This window comes from Nicotiana tabacum, chromosome 5 (genome assembly GCF_000715075.1).
Source record: "Nicotiana tabacum cultivar K326 chromosome 5, ASM71507v2, whole genome shotgun sequence".
Lineage (NCBI taxonomy): Eukaryota > Viridiplantae > Streptophyta > Magnoliopsida > Solanales > Solanaceae > Nicotiana > Nicotiana tabacum.
The window spans coordinates 81,382,138-81,404,406 of record NC_134084.1 but is presented as its reverse complement, the minus strand read 5'-3'; the positions used below and the strand labels follow the sequence as shown (position 1 = coordinate 81,404,406).

At 40.6% G+C, this 22,269-nt stretch overlaps 1 protein-coding gene across 1 annotated transcript; it reads right to left on the bottom strand.

The window, feature by feature from the left end:
* Window positions 1-19,313: 19,313 nt before the first annotated feature.
* LOC107777500 (uncharacterized) lies at window positions 19,314-22,028 on the bottom strand. The gene is made up of 2 exons (XM_075253716.1): window positions 20,184-22,028; window positions 19,314-20,016 (listed from the first exon to the last, which is right to left on the bottom strand). The coding sequence occupies exons 1-2, from the start codon at window positions 21,647-21,649 to the stop codon at window positions 19,938-19,940; spliced, it is 1,545 nt and encodes a 514-aa protein (XP_075109817.1). The 5' UTR covers window positions 21,650-22,028; the 3' UTR covers window positions 19,314-19,937.
* Window positions 22,029-22,269: the final 241 nt, after the last annotated feature.

Sequence of the window (22,269 nt, the reverse complement as noted above, 5' to 3'; positions counted from 1 at the left end):
AAAACTAAAATTTGACATGTATTTTTTGTTACTATTATTATTTTTTTTTTACTTTTTAGCAAAAGGTGGGGTTGGACCCGATGAGGGTTGCCTACGTATCTCACACCCGGTGAGAATCAAACCCGCGTAGTTCGGGCAAATGAACTACTTTAAAAGAAGAAAGGAAGCATTTTTGATTGATTTTCTTTTTACAAGAAACACTTCTAAGATATATTTTGGAATTTTCATTTGCTTTTTTTTCTTTATTCTAAAGAAGAAGAAGAAAATGTTTTTCGGAATTTTGCTTTTGATAAAAGAAATGCTTCTCAAAATGTTTTTTTTTGGATTTTGAATTTTCTTTTCAACTTTGAAAAAGAATCAAAATATTTTCGGATTTGTTTTTTTTTATTATTATTATTATTTACACAATTAGCGAGACTTTCTAAAGAAGTCAATAATGGAAAATATATTCGGATTTTTTTTTTGTTTTTGAAAATTGGGGTTCTAGCCACTTCTCTAAACCTTTGGCAAGACAAATGTACTTGCAACACATGAAGATATATATACATTTTGGAAATAAAGGAAAACTTTTTGGATTTGTTATATATAACATATATTTGCAATAATTAAACCCCTTTCAACGCCCGACTCTTTTTTTTTATAACCCAAATAAACTTTTGGACTTTTTGACATTTTTTCAAAACAAGACTGCTAATAAACAAACTACTAAGACATTTTTTATTTTCTCAAAATTTCGACAGAGCTTCGACTCTACTTGGACATTTGTTTTTTTTTCTAACAATAAGTAATCACATTTATACACTGTTATTTTTCCTCTTTTCCACTATTTCTAACTTGTGGATGATGATGAAACATACAAACTCTTTTTTTTTTGAATTTTCAACGTTTTTATTTTATTTTATATATATACATATATATTTTTTTTATATTTATTATATTTTCAAAATGTGGCATGGGGGACATAGGGCATTCCAAGACATCTTGGGATTTCACAAATGTTTCCCATTTGCTCTTCCCAAAATATGAAGCGTGGGGGACATAAGGAATTCCAAGATTTCTTGGATTCCACAAATGTTCCCCCTGTGCTTTTTCCCATAATGAAGCATGGGGGACATAGGGAATTCCAAGGCTCCTTGGATTCTACAAATGTTCCCTAGGTGCTTTTCCCAAAAATGAAGCGTGGGGGACATAGGGAATTCCAAGGCTCCTTGGATTCCATAAATGTTCCCCATGCTTTGATTAAAATAAAACCATGCTGGAAATGACCAAATGACCCATTCGCCCTTGACTAAATACAACATGTAGCACATAGGATGCCAAAAGCTGGTCTATTATTTTCAGGTTGCTTGTCCTAGACGGACCCAACCCCTGTGTTGAGTCCCCTAAGTCAAATGTACATGATGCAAATAAACGTTCCTACTAGGGATCCAGCATGTGGCTTTGTTATACTAGGTTCAGAACCTGGGTGTTTGTTCTAGACCTGGCTTACCCGAGCGGACAACTCGAGCCAAGGATGGGAGCTGTGTACCGGTAACCAAAGGGCCATCCGGTTTTGCAACTCCTCCGAATCCTCGTTCTATTTTGGTATATGACACTAACAGAAAGAAGCCACGACCAGCGTGCACTCCTCAAGAGAGAGAAGAGAGGGGTTTCAGCACAGTTTATATATACAGTTCAAATAATATCAAAGCGGTAAAAGCAGCATTTAGCACATTAGGATCAAAACATGTAAAAATCAGATAATAAATAAAGCCAAATAATAACAATTATTCTAAGCTCGAATTCTTAACCCTGAACCAGTGGTTCTGGGTCAGTCCTCCCCAGCAGAGTCGCCAGAGCTGTCACACCTCCTTTTTCCGCGCCCGAGGGGCGCGAGGGGAGTTTTTTCCAATTAAAGGACAATCGAAACGGGATTCGTTTATTTATTTCAGAGTCGCCACTTGGGAGATTTAGGGTGTCCCAAGTCACCAATTTTAATCCCGAATCGAGGAAAATAATGACTCTATATTACAGTCTGCGTACCAGAAATCCGGATAAGGAATTCTGTTAACCCGGGAGAAGGTGTTAGGCATTCCTGAGTTCCGTGGTTCTAGCACGGTCGCTCAACTGTTATATTTGGCTTGATTATCTGATTTTATGCAAGTATGAACTTATGTGCAAATTTATCTTTTAACCGCTTTACTATCATTGTTTTTAGGAATGTGAACATCGCTTAAAATATATCTTTGGACTGTGTCACATGAAATGCACCCACAATCTGAAACATATTTTATTTGATGTTTTAGGATTTGGATTTGGGTCGCATGAAATGCACACCCGAGTTTAAGAAAATTAAATTATTAAAGGTGCGCCTAAAGCAACTAGCGCATTATTATTTTTGCGGAGGCCGTGAAATTCGCTAAACGACCCTCCTGAATTCTAAGCAATTTTAAACAAGTATTTACTGAGGGCCCCACGATTTGTGTTGTTATTCGGCGAGGCTCATCTCATGCTTATTTTTAAAAGGAATTTGCAATGTCATGGAAATGCATCTCATACCACGTCACAGTCAATGTACCCGTGATTAGAGGCACATTTCGATTTCGTTGAGATTTGGATTTGGGTCACATAAATGTGCACCCGAGTTTAGGGAGATAACATTATTAAACGCGCGCCTAAAGCAACTAGCGCATTATTATTTTTGGGTAGGGCCGTGAAACTTGCTAAACGGCCCGTCCCGGAATCTAAGTATTTAATATATACATTTAGAGGGGGCCCCACAATCTGTACATTTTTTCCGGCGAGGCTCGTCTCATTTTATTTATTTTTATTATTATTTTTTATTCATTTTTTTTATAATTATTTATTTATTTTTAAAGGATGCCATTTCTACGCCTTTAACAATACTAAACTTACGGCCTCTGTACAACTAAAATCTCATAACTTGTCAAGATTTAATAAAGAAGTTAGGCGAATGAGTGTTTCGGGCGTAGTAACAACAGGTACTAATATTAATTTTGTCCAAATAAACTAAGACAATGAAGGGACGAGCGAATCAACGTCAAGCTGTGTCTTAGGACTACTAATACAACTAAATTCAAACGACATCAAGTAAACAATAATAACATAAGCCAGAAATGAACTAAAATGCATACGGTGAAACATGGGCAGAAAATTATCATATCAATCGATATATCGCAACTTCGAACATTGAACGTAAAATTTCTTTATCTAATACAGTGAGGCTTACTAACCTGAACAGACAGAAACGAATAGAACCAGGGACCAAAACTCTGCAGCAAACTCAACAACCAACTTCGGACAACAACCTCGACGTACCGAACCTCGACGAAAAACAGAAAACTCGGCACGGCGGGATCGCAGCGACCCACAACTGCTCGCGAAACGCAGTTACGACTGCTTGGAGGTTGATGACCTTGGACTGAAAATGGCGGACTGAAAATGGCGGACTTGACGACGGGGGAAAACTGTTGGTCGTGGTGTTGGGTTGTGGTGAGGAGCTGGTGGGTTCGGACGTGTGGGCGTAGGGTTTTTGTTCTACTTTCTTCAGGAAGAAGAAACAGGAACAGTGGCCGACGATGAGGAGTGGTCATGGTCGACGGAACTGGGCAACAAGTTATGGAGGTCGACGGACTGGAGGAGTGGTCGTTTGGATGACGGGGTGTGGTGGTGCGACTGGACGACGAGTGAAGCAGCGACAGGGACTGCCGGGGTTGTAGGCGATGGGGAAGGTGACGGGGAGGTCTGTGTGTTTGGACGGTGTCGACGGACTGGGCTGGATGGGTTTTGATGGAGGGTGATGGGGAAGGTGTTTGGACGGTGTCGAAGGGCAGCGTTGGTGGTGGTGCTCGGACAGTAGGTGGTGATGGCTTGGAGGTGACGGAGTCAAGGTTTGGTTGACGATGGTGGAAGGCGATGATCGGAGCTCCCTTTTTTTGTAGGGTTTTCGTTCATTTTCTTCAGGAAGAAGACGGAGGAACAGTACTCCTCTCCTCCCAAAAATTCCAAGTCCCCAACCGTCCTCTAATTGTTTACAATGTAGTTACAAACTACCATTCATGGGTAATGCCCAACATTCAAATAACAATACAGGCTCATTAGTCATGCGACATTATTAGCTCATTCGATTCATTAGTTATAGAAAACTAATCGACGACATTTATCGAGTCGACTATACTAATTATAGCAGGTAATAATCAGTCGCTCGTATAAACAATACGTTCAGGGACCTAAGGGGTATCAGACAACTTTTGTTAAATTACTGGGCCTATATGAATTAGTTCATTTGACGATTAATCTAACTGACGATCATGTTTATCACAGAGTGTATTCAGAACAAACAGAAGACAATCGACCAAATAAAAGGCCTTTAACAGAGATGGAAGAAATCCGAAATAAAAATAACAACATAACAAACAAACACAACAGAACATGCTGACAGCTTAATTAGAACTAAAACAAAAGAAAGAAAAACTTACCAAAAAGGTTTGAAATAAAAAATGACCCAAATTCTGATTCAACTTCGAACCCTTGAGGCCGAACAAACTTTAATCAGGGTGTTCTCACATGAGAACACCTTGATTAAGGTCTATTAGACCTCAAACCCTTGTCAAGACTGGCCGGGTTCCCCAGGTGCATGTGTCCTAAGGTCTGGATTTCCAGATCTGATTTTTAAGGAGTTGTGGGTAGATTCGGACCAAACCAAGCTTGGTTTGGTCACGAGGAAGGTCAGGGGGTGTCTGGTATGAAGATGGGGTGGTTTGGCATAGATCCGGGTTCGACTCAAATCTTCAAATGAAGATTCGAGACGAACGAAAGTGATTCGAGGCTAGGGAGTAACAGATCCATGTTCAGGAGAGTGAGGGGGTCTTAGGGTGTTCGGGAGGTGGCCACCGGCGTTCATGCCGCCGGGTTTTGGTGGAAGGGAAACTAGGGCGGCGTTAGGGTTTGGGGGTTTCAGGGTTCGGGGAAGGAGATGACTGAAGGGGGGGTTCGGATAGGGGGTGCGGGGTAAAGGGGCTGAGTTTATATATGGGGAGGTTGATTGGATCTGAGCCGTTAGATCAGATGATCTCAACGGCTTGGATCTGATGCTGAGAAATGAGACGGGGTCGTTTGGTAGTTAAACGGGGTCGTTTGGTTTAAGTGAGGGGTTGGATCGGATTGGTTCCTGGGTCGGGTTTTGAAGCGGGTTACTGATAGAGGTCCTGAGCCATTGGATCGAGAGTTTGAACGGCCCAGATTGATTTGCCTGAAACGGCGTCGTTTCAGAAGAGGCCTGGGCAGCCGGACTTGGACTGGGTCTGAGTCTGAGTGCTGGTTGGGCCTATTATTTTTGTTTAATTTCTTTTGGCCCAAACCAATTTCTTTCACTTTTTGTTTTCTAATTTCACTTTTCTTTTAAAACAAAAACAAAAATAAAAATAACAAATAATAAAATAACGAAATTAAACTAAGCAACAATGCAACATTTTAACACAATTATCACAAAAATATTTAAGTAAGTTAGCTAAAAGCCTAGAACGGACGATGCACACATATATATATATTTTTTGAATTTTCTTTTACTGACCGAATTATGGTTTAATCATCCTGACATACATGTTTGGTATTTTGTTTGCCAATGATTAAATGCAAAAATGGACAGATCCACAAATGACTAACAACACATGTCATGAAAACTCAAACATTGTACAGCAAAACCATTTGTTACTATTTTTATTTTCTTTTGGAGCGATTGCTCGTAAAGCAAAAATCACGTGCTTACAGCTGGCATCATCATGTTGAACTCTATCCGTAAGGACAAGCAAATACGGATCATCATATTGGCGCTCTCTGATGTGATCATAGAAGGAAGACCGAGAAACCATACAAGCCAATACCCGACTGGGCTTCGAAACATCTAATCTCACGAACCGATTGGCCAAGTCCTAAACATCAATCGCAAGAGGTCTCTCCCCAACTGGAATATATGCCAAACTTCCCATACTCACCGCCTTTCGGCTCAAAGCATCGGCCACCATATTGGCCTTTCCCGGATGGTACAATATAGTGATATCATAATCCTTAAGCAACTCTAACCATCTCCGCTGCCTCAAATTAAGATCCTTTTGCTTGAACAAATGCTGAAGACTGTGATGATCAGTGAACACCTCACAAGATACGCCATACAAGTAATGCCTCCAAATCTTCAATGCGTGAACTATGACAGCCAACTCTAAATCATGAACGGGGTAGTTCTTCTCATGGGGCTTCAACTGATGAGAAGCATAAGCAATAACTCTACCCTCCTGCATCAAAGCACAACCAATACCAACTCTCGAAGCATCACAATACACGATATATGAACTTGAAGCTAATGGAAAAACCAATACTGGAGTTGTGGTCAAAGCTTCCTTGAGCTTCTGAAAGCTTTCGTCACACTCGTCCGACCATACAAATAAAGCACCCTTCCGAGTCAACTTGGTCAAGGACGATGCGATAAATGAGAATCCCTAAACAAACCAGCGATAATAGCCTACCAAACCAAAAAAGCTGTGAATCTCTGTGGCTGAGGATGGTCTGGGCCAACTCTGAACCACCTCTATCTTCTTCAGATCAACCTGAATGCCCTCGCCGGACACCACGTGCCCCAAGAAAGCCACTAAACTGAGCTAAAACTCACACTTGGAGAATTTTGCATAAAGCTTCTCTTCCCTCAATCTCTGCAACACAACTCTCAAATGCTTCGCGTGCTCCTCCTGACTACGCGAATACACCAGAATATCATCAATGAAGACTATGACAAACGAGTCGAGATAAGGCTGGAACACGTTGTTCATCAAATGCATGAATGTTGTTGTGGCATTGGTCAGCCCAAAAGACATCACCAAGAACTCATAATGACCATATCGGGTCCTGAAAGCTGTTTTAAGAATATCTGAGTCCCTGATCTTCAATTGGTGATAACCTGAATGGAGATCAATCTTGGAGAACACTCTCGCTCCCTGAAGCTGGTCGAATAAATCATCAATACAAGGCAAAGGATACTTGTTCTTAATTGTTACCTTGCTCAATTGCCTATAATCAATGCAGATTCTCATTGTGCCATCCTTCTTCTTCACAAACAAAACCGGCACACCCCAAGGTGACATACTAGGCCGAATGAACCCTTTATCAAGGAGTTCCTGAAGCTGCTCATTTAATTCCTTCAACTCCACTGATGCCATACGATACAGTGGAATAGAAATAGGCTGAGTGCCCAGCACCAGGTCAATACCAAAATCAAGATCCCTGTCCGGTGGCATGCCCGGCAGGTCTGCAGGAAACACATCGGGAAAATTCCTCACAATTGGAACAGAATCAATACTGGGAGTCTCAGCACCGACATCCCTTACAAATGCTAGATATGAAAGACAACCCTTCCCAACCATACGCTGGGCTTTCAAGAATGAGATCACTCTACTGGGAACATAATCAGTCACATCCCGCCACTCGATCCGCGACACACCCGGTATGGCCAATGCGACTATCTTAGCATGACAGTCTAGAATAACACGACACGGAGATAGCCAATCCATGCCCAAAATGACATCGAAATCCACCATACACAATAGTAAAAGGTCCACACGGGTCTCCAGACCCCCAATAATCACCACACACGACCGGTACACACGGTCTACAACAATAGTATCACCCACCGGGGTAGGTATATGAACAGGTGAAGCAAGTAACTCACGGGGCATACCCAAATAACGAGCAAAGTATGATGACACTTAAGAAAAGGTGGAACCTGGATCAAATAATACAGAGGCATCTCTGTGGCAGACTGGAACAATACCTGTAATAAAAGAGTTTGAAGCAATAGCATCGGGTCTGCCTAGAAGTGCATAGAAATGGGCCTGACCGCCCCCTGATCGACCTCCCCCTCTAGGGCGACCCCTGGCCGACTGACATCCACCCCTAGCTGGCTGGGCGGGCGGGGATGAAGCAACTGGCACTGAAGCAGATGACTGACCCCTCTGCTGAGATGAACTAGCAAAACCACGAGGACACTGCCTCCACATGTGCCCCATATATCCACACTCATAACAACTCCCAGGTGCTGGAGAAGGGGACTGAAGGGAACCCCTCGCACTGGAGTGACTAGCAGATGCACTTGGCATAGAAGAGCCCTGAACTGATGGAGCACAGGTCGAACTCTAAGCTGGAAGGGCACTAAGTGATGACTGGCCCTGCTGAGAACTGTGATGACCATGACCCGAAGATGCCCCACGATAACCTGGGCGAGCTAGCTGAGTAGACCTGAATGGACTACCCCTGCCGTGCTGAAACTGACCCTCGAAGGAACACCGCTATAGCTACAAAATCCTTGAGGCCTCTTGGCCTCCCTCTCCTCTCGCTCCTGGTGACGAACAGACTCAATCCCGCGGGCGATATCCACAACCTCCTCAAAAGTAGCACCAGATACCCTCTCCCTGGTCATGAGAATACAGAACTGATAAGTAAGACCATCAACAAACCTTCTGATCATCTCTCTATCTATCAGAACCAACCAGATGGCATGACGAGCCAACTCAGAGAACCTCAACTTATACTGCGACACGGTCATCTCCCCCTGACGCAACCACTCAAACTGCCTACGTAGCTCCTCTTTGCGAGACTGTGGCACATACTTCTCCAGAAAAAGAATAGAGAACTGCTGCCAGGAAAGGGGTGCTGCACCAACAGGTTTACGCCTCTCAAAATCCTCCCACCAAGTGAAAGCAGCTCCTGAAAACTGATAGGTGGTAAAATCGATCCCGCTGGTCTCCAGAATACCTGTTGTACGAAGCATCCTCTAACACTCATCCAAAAAGCCTTGGGCATCCTCGCCTTCTATGCCACTGAAGGTCGGAGGCTGCAATCTACCGAACCTCTCCAATCTACGCTGCTCATCCTCCGGCATGACAGGAACTACATAGTCCTGAGCAGCTGCAACCGGCTGGGTTGGATGTGCCCCCAGCGTTTGAAGTCCCTGCACGACCTGCTCAGGTGTGCGAGCGGCGGGAGTCTGATTGCCTCCCCCGGCCTGAGAAGTAGCTGCGACTGTAGTGGCTGAAACTGCCTGAGCTAGGCCAGTGCAAATTGATAAGATCTGAGCCAAGGCCTCCTGAAGACCCGAAATCACAATAGGCATAACTGGTGCATGAGCTGGTGCTGCTGGAGCGTCCATAACTGGGACCTGATCATGAACTGGGGTAGCTGGTGGATCTGCAGGTGCTGCCCTAGATACTCTACCCCTACCACGACCACGACCGCGTCCTCGGCCTCTGGTGGCCACAGCTGGCGGCACTGGTGGTCGTCCATCCTATCCGGTAGCGCGTGTCCTCACCATCTATGAGAGAATAGAGTAATAGAAGTTTAGTACTCGGATCAATAAGTTCGCACGACAAGAATTTCAAGAATATGAAGTTTTTCCTAAAGGTTTTGTAGCCTCTCGAGGATAAATACAGACGTTTTCGTACCGATCTGTGAGACTCTACTAAACCTGCTCATGACTCGTGAGACCTATGTAACCTAGGCTCTAATACTAACTTGTCATGACCCTAAACCTAGACTCGGTCGTGATGGCGCCTCTCATGAAGACAAGGCCAGCCGATACACTTCCAATTCATTTAAGCAGTGAACAACAAGAAAGCAGTCTAAAACATGATTTAATAATATTAAGTAGCAGGTAATATCATAAGAATGCGGAAGTTCAACCCAACACAGCCCGATACCGGGGTGTCACTAGTCATGAGCATCTATAAATCCTAATACAAATCTGAAAGGTCTACAACACTATTACAATGTCTGATAAGAGATAGAAATGATAAAGAGGGAGAAACACGGGTCTACGGACGTCAAACAGCTATCTCGTGGACTCCGATATCTGCTGGGAGCTCTCAACTCGCACTGGCAGGATCCGCGATGCCTAAATCTGCACACATGGGTGCAGGGAGTAAAGTGAGTACTCCAACTCAGTGAGTAACAAATGTAAATAACGACTGAAAGTAAGAAAACATGTAAGGCACAAAACATTCTATAATAAAGCAGTAAAGCCAATTAAAAATAGTAAATCAGTGAAAGATAGGTAGAATTCTTTAACTCAAATGTAGATTCATGAAAAGTCTTTTTAAATATTTAAGCAGGTAATTAACAGTCAAATTATGAAAAGTAAATACATAAAGGCTCTCCCCTCGGGCATTGTATTAACAAAACCGCCCCTCGGGCAATCACATAGAACAATGACAGCCCCTCGGGCTCAATCTCACATCACAATAGGTACCCGCGCTCACTGGGGGTGTGCAGACTCCTGGAGGGGCCCCTTACGGCCCAACCGCAATAACAAGCCATCTCGTGGCATCAAAGCTAGGCCTTTGGCCTCATATCAATCAAGCCACCTCGTGGCGTACATATCTCAGGCCCTCGGCCTCATGATCAATATCAAATGTTTCCTCACAGCATAGACCCTCTGCCTTACTTAGTCAAAAACCCTCACAAGCTACTCAGATAGTAGTAAAACATTTTCTCAGCCCAAAATATCATTTAAAAGATCATATAAGTGTTAAAACAGAGTAAACCTGGCTGAGTACAAAAACAGTAAAATATAACATGACTGAGTTCAAGTATAAAGTCAAAACAGTGAGGAAATACCAGTAAAAATCTTGAAGGGTTCAAATAGTTGGCAAAAGACCCAAATATGGCATTCAGCCCAAATTATGATGATAACAAATAAATTTCAGTCAAATACACGGTAAAATCATCGGGACGGACCAAGTCACAATCCCCAATAGTGCACGACCCCACGCTCGTCATCAAGCGTGTGCCTCACCTCAATGTAGCACTACAATGTGCAATTCGGGGTTTCAAACCCTTAGAACATCATTTACAATTATTACTCACCTCGACCGGCTAAATCTCTAGCTCGTGACGCCTTTGCCCCTTGAATCGGCCTCCATTCGCATCGAATCTATCCAAAATAAGAACGAGGACATCAAAACATGCTAAGGGAATGAAGCCCAAGCGAAAATAATCAAAATACTACAAAAATCTCGAAATTAACAAAACCCGACCCCCGGGCCCACATCTCAGAATTCAATAATTTTTACATCAATAGATTCCTTATTTCTCTACGAGTTCATACATATCAAAAGTTCTCAAATCCGACCCCAAATGGTCCTTCAAATCCCCAATTAAAGGTCTAAGTGTCCAAGCCCTAGTTTCCCCAATTTTCACCCTTAATTTCCATAATTTCTAGCTCTAATTCGTGAAATAATAGCATAGGAACGAGTTTTAGTCCAAATTTCTTACCTCAATGAAGTTCCCTTGAAATCCCTCTCTCAATCGCCCAAAAAACCTCCAAAGCCGAGATAAAAATGGTGAAATTAGCTAAAATTCGCAAAGGCCACAATTTATACTTTCTGCCCAGGCACTTTCGCATCTGCGGCACAATTCCTGCTTCTGCGGTGCCTCATTTTTGGCTCTCCATCCGCTCCTGCGGAATTCACTTAACCGGCCACGATCTGCATTTGCGATCATCCTTCTACATTTGCGGCTTCGCAGATGCGGCCCCAAAGCCGCATTTGCGATTCCTGACAATTCCTTCCAAAACTGCTTCTGCGGCTCCTCTTCTGCACGTGCGGTGTCGCACCTGTGGTCCCCAATCCGCAGGTGTGGAAATACCAGAAGCAGCTGAGATTCTGCAACTTCACAAGTCTCAAACCTTTACATCAACCATCCGAAACCACCCCGAGGTCCCCGGGACCTCAACCAAAAGAACAAACATATCCTAGAATTTTGCACACACATCCCAAATCACACCACAGAATTACTGCAACTCTCGAAATTCTATTCCGACCCCTATATCAAAATCTCGCCTACCAACTGGAAATCGCCAAAATGTCAACTTCGCCAATTCAGGCTGAAATCTACTCCGAACCTCCAAAACTCATTCCGATTGCACTCCTAGGTCCCAAATCACCTTCCGAAGCTAACCGAACCATCAGAACTCATATCCGAGCCTTCTAACACATAAATCAACGTCCGGTTGACTTTTCCAACTTGAACTTCCTTAAAAGAGATTAAGTGTCTCAAACCTTACCGAAATTATTTCGGATTCAATCCGACCAACCCGATATCACATAACACGGATAAACAAAGTATAAAAAGCAGAAATAGGGAAAACGAAGCGGTAACTCATGAGACGATTGGTCGGGTCGTCACATCAACATTGATTTAGGTAATGACTACTACCTAATATGGTTCTCATCCCATGACTACTACTAAAGAGTCATTAATAATGGACCTTGGTTTATTGACTCATAGTACCTTAGTATCAGGAAATGGACACCGAAATTCAATCCCAACGCAAATCACATTAACTTCTCCACAATGTGAATACAACTTCAGGAATTACCCACGGAGTACTATGACCTTAAAATTCTAAAAACAATTGGCCAAATGATTGGGGATGTTTTGAAGATTGACAGCTGCACTACGAACATGACTAGGGGATGCTATGCACGCTTGTGTATTCTGGTACCCCTAGGAAAATCACTACCAAGAAATGTCATGATTGGAAAATATCTACAAGATATCTATTACGAAGACACCAATCCACTGTACATAATATGCGGATGCTTGAGACACAACCTATATCAATGTCAAAACAAGAACACAACATCCAAAAAGACAAATGACAACTCTACATCATACACGGCCAATGAACAGTAAAAGACGGTGTCATACTCAAACAAAAGGTACACCACTCAACTCAAATTTTAAAAAAATTAGAAAAAGAAACAAAGAAAAAGAAGAAGAAAAAAAGAAAGGGAAAGATAAATAGAACTTCCTGTCGAAAAAAGAGGAAGAGAAATTAAAAGAAAAAGAAATAGGAAAAGACCCCAATCTGGGTGACCAATAAATAAACAGTCTCTCCCATCTCTACCATTTCTGAAGGGTCAAGTAGTTGCATACAAAAAATCAATTCTCTATCCTAAGTCAACTAAATCTAGAAAACAAACTACCAAAATAAAAAAATTGCAAATCTGACACTACAACTCCATCATCAATGACATCACTAACCTTACATCATTAAGAACAAATAATTCATTCCTTTCTATTTTCGGCCACAACAATTAACTACCCACCAACTGTGCCACAAATAAAAAATCCCTTTACAACAAAAGACATTGTTGAGCCCACAAAAACACTAACAACAACACTCCAAAAAAGACAATAGAAAAAAAGCAAACACAGGATCTCAAGGACACAAACAGATTACCGAATGCAGAAAAAATAATACAATACACACTACAGAAAATAATGAAAATATCATAAACACTACTCTTAAGAAGCCTACACTGCATGAAATCATTTCTACTTATGAAACCTACTATCCACCCTACACTTGCCACTTCAAATCCATCAAACCCATCACACCCCCAATCACTCTCCATCTATCACTTCACCCTCACAAACCAAAAGCCCAAGTAACTTCCCCCACTATCCGGTCACCCCCATTATCTCCCCTTCCAAAGACCAACTCTCCATTCTCCCTCTCACTGAAAATGTTTCGCCATTTTCACTAATGTCCCAACCACTGACGTGTTCATCACCCATACCACAACAGAGACAACAACTAGCATTTTCTATGTTACCACAGTCACACCCAAATAACCAACTATTTCGTGCAAACAACAGTCATTGCAGTGCCATTTCCCATGCTACCACAACAACCCATATTGATTCCACTTGTGCACCACCCACCACCAACTCCATGGTTGGATGTGTGGGGCTACAGCAACATGACTAGTTCTTCTTGGAGAACATACAGGACCTCATCAATCAACTATAGGACTGGGGAACCTGTACAAAATACGAATGGAAACAATGCAAAACCTGAAAATAGCCGCGATAGAGATGGTAAACCATCTGACTATAGCCACTCAACAAACACCATAATTTTAAAGACACTACCAGCCGCAACTAGTGCAGGTACAAGAGTCCCAGCAAGTACATGAGGAATAACAAGTTTACACACCCTCACCAAATACCTGGTTGCTCTCATCATCGAAAATGGAGGAGATAGCACTGCCGAAAAACCTGGACATAGAGCCGGAGGCACTACCAACAGAGTCATTGGCCCCTTTGAATCTGGAGGGAGATATAATCATCCTAATGAACACTGAAGTGCATGCACCAAGCATCCTAGATCAAATGTTGCAACACATCACACTACGAAAATCACTATCGACCACACTCCACGAAAATAGAGAAAAATAATACTTCATCACTATTCCAAAAAATCTGCTTCGAATAGCAGTGAACATCTGCACCTACCCCTTTTCAATCATCCACAACTATGCAGTACTGATTCTACCAACACTGACAGAGGAAGACTTGCCATTGTCGGTACCCAATGGGGTGGATGACCTACTAGTTGCGCACCTGCACATGTCACTGGCCCCGAGAGGGAGCTCACATTTTTAACCAATGAACCGAAAATGAAGATACTCTTTTGAAGCTGCAGGGGTTATAACAACCAGAAATTCCGGCGCAACTTCAAAGACATTATCAAGTTGAACAATCGATCAATCATCTGCTTCACTGAAACGCGCATAAAGAGCCGCAACGAGCTCATAGAATTTATTGGTTTCACTAACTTGTTTGAAATTAGCGCAGATGGCTACTCTGGTGGAGTTGTACTAATGTGGAAGCGTGAAGAGTTGGATATGGATCCAGTAGCAGATACTGACCAGTAGATCCATGCAATCATCCAGGTCAATAGAACTTCAAAACATTGGTTACTCTCTTTAGTTTATGTCAGCACTTTATTAGTGAACAAAAACATACTTTAGAATAATCTACAAATAGTTGTAAAAATAACACATATCTGTGGCTATTATGTGGCAACTTTAATGAAGTCATAGCTGCCTCCGAAAAGTTTGGAGGTAGGCCTATAAATAGTAATAGAAGTACTGCATTTCTAAATTGTCTTGGTGCTAGTGATATGATTGACTTGAGTTTTGTGGGCCCACGTTTCACATGGACAAATAAAAGAAGAAAAAAGGCAGCACCAAATATTGGAACGATTGGACAGATCTCTTGAAAATTCAGACTGAGTGGAAATGTTCCATGATGCCACTGTCATACACATGCCACGTACACATTCGGACCACTATCCACTACTGCTAAGTCTGTCAAAAAATATTAGTGAACTAATGCACGTTTTCCGCTTTGAAACAATGTAACTTAGTCACCAAATACACTTAAACAACACTGGAACAATAATACAAATTACACACATGCCATTTCTTCTTTCACATAACACGTGGAAGAATAGAATAGGTCCACATTTGAGAATATATAAATAAAAAAAATTAAAAAAACTCTTCTTGCACGCATTTTGGAACTCCAAAACATGCACCCACAACATAAAACCCATTTTCACCATACTCTTGAAAATAACCTTATTCATGAATATAACTTGATTCTCCAAAATGAACAAAATTTTTGGAAATTAAAATCAAGATTTCAATAGATAAACGACGGGGATGCTAATACAAAATTCTTCCATATATCTACTATTTAGAGGAGCAGGAAAAATAGGATACTACGGCTTAAGACACAGTTGGTAATTGGACCTTTGACCCCAAGGGAATACATGATACTCTTATTAAACACTTCTCAAATATCTACACAACTGAACTTGATTCATGTAGATATACCATAGCACCTAACCCAAGCCTACTCAACATCCTCACACAACAGGATAAAGAAGCACTCATTAGACCCCTCTTAGTAACAAAAATCAACAGAGCTATAAAATCCTTTAAACCACTATAGGCACCAGGTCTGGATGACATCAAAAATACTGGCCCGACACAAACTCATCTATCATTCATACATATACTCAAGCCTTAGCTAACTTAGTAATACCACCTAGAATAAATAGGACCTACGTAACTCTTATTCCCAAGGTTAAACACCCCCAAAATATCTTTCAATATAGGCCCATCAGCCTTTGTAACACAATCTATGAAACTATAACAAAATTATTGTAAATCGTATTCGCCCTTTTCTCAGTAATATAATCAGTCCTAATCAATATAGCTTTATTCCGGGAAGGAGAGCAATTGACAATGCAATAATTGTCCAAGAAGCAATCTACTCATTCAGGAATTGTACGGGTAAGGGAAGATGATGCTCAAAATTGATCTTGAAAAGGCCTTTGACCGACTTGAATGGTCATTCGTCAGGAGCTCATTGGACGCATTAAATTTTCCACAAGACCTAATAACACTTATTATAAATTGCATATCTACCGTTATAACTTCAATCATTGCAAATAGCAAACCTACAGAATTCTTTGAACCATCAAGAGGCATCCGTCAAGGAGACCCGCTATTCCCGTACCTCTTCATCATCTGTATGCAATCCCTAACACGTTACATTGATTATGAAGTAGATATTTTGAACTAAAAACTTATTAAAATAAACCATAATGGCCTAGCCATATCCCACCTTCTTTTTGCGGATGACCTTATTCTATTCGCTGAAGCATACAATACTAGTGCAACTTCTATCATAAACATATTCAAATTCATTTTCAATAAATCCGAGCAGAGAACAAAAAATTTCAAATCCAAAATATTTTTTTTCTTCTAATGTACCAGTCCAAATATTGTTGCCCAATACACTAAACATTATGATTAAAAAAATAATGTGGGAAAATACTTGGGATTTCCGATTACCAACTTACAACCAATAAGTTCTATTATCATTCATACTCTACATGATGAATACTCGACTAAAATGCTGGAAAACAAAACTACTCACTTTATATGGGAGATTAACTCATATACAATTGACTCTGTTAGCTATCCCCACTCATATACAAAACTACTCATTTGGCAAGTGGAACAGTCGAAGATTTCAGCAGGAAAAGAAAGAAAGTGACTACAGGATAAGAGAAATTGTCCTCCAACTATATATCAGAGGGGAGAGGTATTACAAATGGCAGAAACTATTAGAGAGTCTAAACAATTTTCCTATATAGATTCAGCAGATTAGTAGATGATATGTATAGGTGAGATGTTGAGTGGATATATATTGACTATAGAGAACTAATCCTAGAGTCCAAAAGGATTTGTAGTTGTAAATATACACAATTGGTTGAATTCTTTTTATTTATTTATTTTGACCAAAAAAAATATATTGATCGCATCTAGAGAAACTTCCTATGAGGTTCTACAATGGACCAAAGGAAAATCCACCACATGAACTGGAATAAGGTAGCATCTCTTAAGCAAGAGGGAGGCCTGGGGCTGTACAAAGCAACAAGGAAAAATATCGCACTCCTATCAAACCTACTATGGAGATACCTCTCAAATCTTGAATCTCTATCGATAAAAATAATTAAGGGTAAATACATCAGCACTCAAAGAAGGAACCCTATGGTTTACAAAACAAATGACTCCTGCATCTAGAAAAGCACTACCAAAACTTATTCTTTCTTCTCCATAGGCATCGCCAGAAATTTTGGAAATGGGAACCAAATAAGCATTTGGGATGATAGATGGGTAATTGGCCATCACACTTTAAGGGAACTAATTGAGGGGCCATTAGGCAAGGAAGATATAAATAAAAAAGTTAACTGTATCATTACTAATAAAAATTGGAACCTATAAGCTCTGCCATATGGCCTACCAAATACGCTTTCTGATATCGTAACACAAACATAGATTATGTTCTCAGAAAAATTAAATGACTCCTTCTTCTGGAAAGAAACGGAAGATGGGAACTTCACAACAAAATCTGCATGCAATCTATTCATTAGGCTCATAGAGGTAGCTCAATCTCCAGAACCTTTTAACCACTTCTGGATATGGAAAACACACTGCCACAACAAACTCAAAACTTTCCTCTGGCTACTAATACATCAACGACTACCTACTAAAGTTGTCCTAACCCAAAGAAAAATTATTGAATGCAACTCCTGCAACATTGTGGGACAGAGGAAAACATAAACCACATATTCTTTCACTGCCCTATGAACAACACAATATGGGGAGAGCTAAACATCACCACCCCCAAACTCAAATCGACTAGATTGGATAAAGGATAATTGTACCTCCACTACGAGCATCATACTACCAAATAACTCATCAATCCCGTTGGTTATTATCACACCAATTATTCTTTGGCATATTTGGCTCAACCGTAATCATAACATTTTTAATAACTGCTCAACACACATTGATAGCAAAACAAACAGTTACGCACACAATGGAATACCTCTGCCTAACAAACCAAAACTTCAAACATTTCATAACCACAAAATCCTGATAAAATGGACACCCGCACCACAAAACATCTATAAACTCAATATAGATGATGCACATCAAACAAACTCCAACATTGGAGGAGCAGGTGGAGTCATCAAAGATTCTGAAGGAAAATGGATTAATGAGTTCACCTGCCACATAATGGTCTCATCAGCCATCCAAGCAGAAAGGATTGAAAATTGCTTTCATACAGTTGCAGACTTGCAGATATCAGATGAATCTAGATCAGTGTACTAATTACGGCTTGCAAAAAGGAACGAAAGCCATGATTTTTGTGGTTATTCTTTCTCTTGTTCTTTTTTGTTTTACTTTATCGGATAATGGTTGAAAATAGAAAGACACCTCCATAGAAACTTCAAGTTCCCTACAACACTAAAAGAAATCAGAATGTGAATACATAGAAAAAGAGAATTCTGTAAGAATTGGATGAATGGGAGAATGAGGAGCGACATAAACATATAGAGGAGGAGCAATATCGTGCACACCAGGGTCCTGCTCGACGCACTGGGCTAGCCGGATGTTAGGCATGTCTACCGTGAAGGAAACCAAGTGGTGCACTCACTAGCGCGTTTAGGAGCAACTGTAACTCACATACTAACAACCTTTATTTGCTTTCTCTACTTTTCGCAAAGATTTACTAAGGACTGCTTCGTTAAAATCAGTCCGGGACTATAATAACTCTCTCTAATTTACGGCATAATAATAAATTATGCGCCTTTCTAGCAAAAAAAAAAAAAAGAAAGAGCTCAGTGTAGTTTTGAGGGTATGTAACAAACAGTGGTCAGTGGCTACTCATTTTCATAATACTAATACTAGTCACTTTCTCTTCCACAAAGAAAATGTTGTTTGGGAATGATGAGAAAGACTTCTCACTAGCTATGATGCAAAAGTCTCCCTAGTTGTATTTTACTTTCAGTTTGTAATTATACTACTACTATTGGAGTTGTTGCATTTTACTTTCAAAGTTGTAACAGCTGTCTCAAAACAATACCAGTAGAACAAAAAAGCAATGCTAGTAATCTAGCACACCTACAGTGAAAAACAAATGTCCTAACAACTCAAAGACTAACCAACTAAAATAACAAACACTGTATCAATCTTCTAATACCAACAGAAGAAGCAATGGGTGCTTAAACACCCATAATACATAGCTTAGATCTGCCATTGCCAAATGCTGCGACTTAAGCCATACTAATATTTAACCCTCACATTCCACAAACAGGTGAACCGAACCGTTGACTGATCATAATGAGTTTGATACAAGAATCAACATTGATGCCCCACTTAACAAGTTTCCCCTGCAAGAGCAAATCCAGATTTTGCCCTTCCAAGCTACTTTAAGTTGCAAATATATTGTCCAATCTAGCTTTTTACTCTAACAGAATCGCCAATAAGTTGCAAATATTCGGCACACAACAACAACTATGACCTTTCTTGTATCTGCTCTTTTAAATATCCTCAAGTTAGAGTCATTTTTTCAATTTAAAAATTTTCTCAGTTTACTTGTGCTATGCTCCATTGAACCTTCAAGAAACAGGAAAATTGGGTCAACAAGTATGCCACACAAGTTGTTGCATACTTAGCCACCTAATGCCAAATGGCTAGAGTAACAGCAATGGCCAAAAGTAGTAGTAGCACACCATCCCCTCCTGGTAGGATGCCTAACCTGTTGAAAAGTTAACACCATATAAAATTTGTTACTAGTAGAATTTCATGCTATAGTTTTTGCACTGTGTTAGACAACATGTACTGAGTTGAAATCATAATTGGTTTCTTTTTTCTTCCTTTTATCCATTCTCTTTTCTATAATTAGTGGTGGTACTATACTCATACCTGAGCTTTCTCCTGGACTGATAAATGTATGTCATCACCGGCGGAAGGATGCCAAACAGAAAGCAGTTTGCATAAATCCCAGCAAAATTGAGAGCTCTTGAAAATGTAGAGGGAAAGAAAGAACCAATGAGAACTGGCAAAGCTAGAACAAAAGGCATCACAATGCTTTGCAAAGATTTGAAACCGTGTTTCCCTCTAATTTCCAAATCATTATCACTCTTGATTCCACTATAAGAAACTTCTCCTGCATTTCCAAGATTTCGCCTGAACTTGAAACTGGCTGATCCAACTTTGCCTACTTCACCTTGAGTTGTTACTCCTCTAGGATTACTGAAGATCAAATCCAATGTGTCGACAACCTGTTTCGGGAAACTAACAGCATATCCTATCAAGCTAGTGGCCAATGCTGAAAATGCAAAACCTTGAACTGCTGGTAGAGCAGAGGAATTAACAGAGAGCAAGAGCGAGATCGGATCGCTTGAGACATATGAAGCATTGTTCCCAGAAAGTCCCAAAACAATCAAATTCCATGATACAACCATGATTAAAGGAATAGTCCCACCTAGAATTATTGCTTTTCTAGCATCATGTATAGTGTTCCCAGCAATTTTACAAATGAATGGTGTGATTACATGGAACCCCATTGTAAGTACAGCCACAGGAATAGCAGGCAAGATTGAGGAAAATCTCCAAGAAGCAAATCCAAAAGAAGTTACAATATTCATTCTCCCAACAAACAGTCCAATTACCACAAGTGCTGTAATGGAGACAAGCATCATAATGCACAGACACCTGTTTGCTACATCAATAACCTTAAAAGGTAACAAACACAAAACTACTCCAACCAGTGATGGAAACAGTCCATTGGCAATAACAGGATTAATTTTGCAAAACCACTGAGAAATAATTGAACCAATGCCTGAAACACAGGCTACCAACAAAGCAAAAGTTAGTGAAGCATAGACCAAAGCAACAAAAGAACCAATTTTACTTCCTAATGTCTTGGTTGCAAGACTAGTGAAGCTAACTTCATCAACCCCATCTTCCTCCATTGCAGCAAAACTAAGTTCAGCTACAAGAATAATAGAGGAAATGACATATACCCAAGTCAATAATAGAGCTATAGTTGATGGAAGTGGACCAGATTTTACAGTTGCTGCAGGTAATCCCAACATTCCAGGCCCTACAGCAGTACCTACAACCAAACTTACAGCACCCCAAAAGCTTTTTTCCTTAGCCACTTGAATCTTTTCTTCAACATTACATTGTTCATCTGAAAAACTAGCTTCATTTGCATTCAAAGAGACAGCTAAAGGTTTGTGCTTTACACACCTAACTGTAAATGCTTCCAGAGTGGGCTTATAGAGTAGTTGCTTAAAAGTTGGAACTTTTGAGCTTTTGCAATGAGTTATATGACAAGTATTGTGGCTGAAAAATTGAAACTTGAACTGCTGTGAAAGAAGCATTGCTTATATACCCAAAAAAAAATGTCAAGATCCCTTCAACTTTCCACCTTTGATTCAGTTCCTGGTCCTCTGCATTGGGTTATAAAGGAACAATCCTATTTCCCTTTTCTATCAGCGTAAAAATGAGAGAATTCTTGGTTGCATTTGACAAGTACCATAGAAAGTACTTAGAATGGATTTTTTTTTTATCGGCAATCAAATACAATAAATGGGGTTATGAGAGGGAAGGAAAAGAATTGCGTAAAAAGTTGTTTGTGTGCAGAAAATGAAAAGGGTTGGAACTGAGTAGTACTAGTGACTGACTAGTCCAGAAAGCAGGCCCCTTACAGTTGAATATTCAGGCGGCGGTGACAATTGACAAATGGATGTGAGGGTTCCCTTCCTGCCTAAGCACGTGTTTTAAAGAATCAGTATTATGGAGTACTAGCTTTTTAAGGAGAATCTTATATGATGATTCCTAGACCCTACCAAAAAGAGCATTAAGGTTAAATCAATGTTTCGCGAAACTTGTTACAACCAAAAATCTCACATGTTAACGATGACGCATATCGCAGTACCAGGCAAGCTGATAATCACAAATAACCATGCATCTTTAAATTGAAAACATAACGAAATAAGCT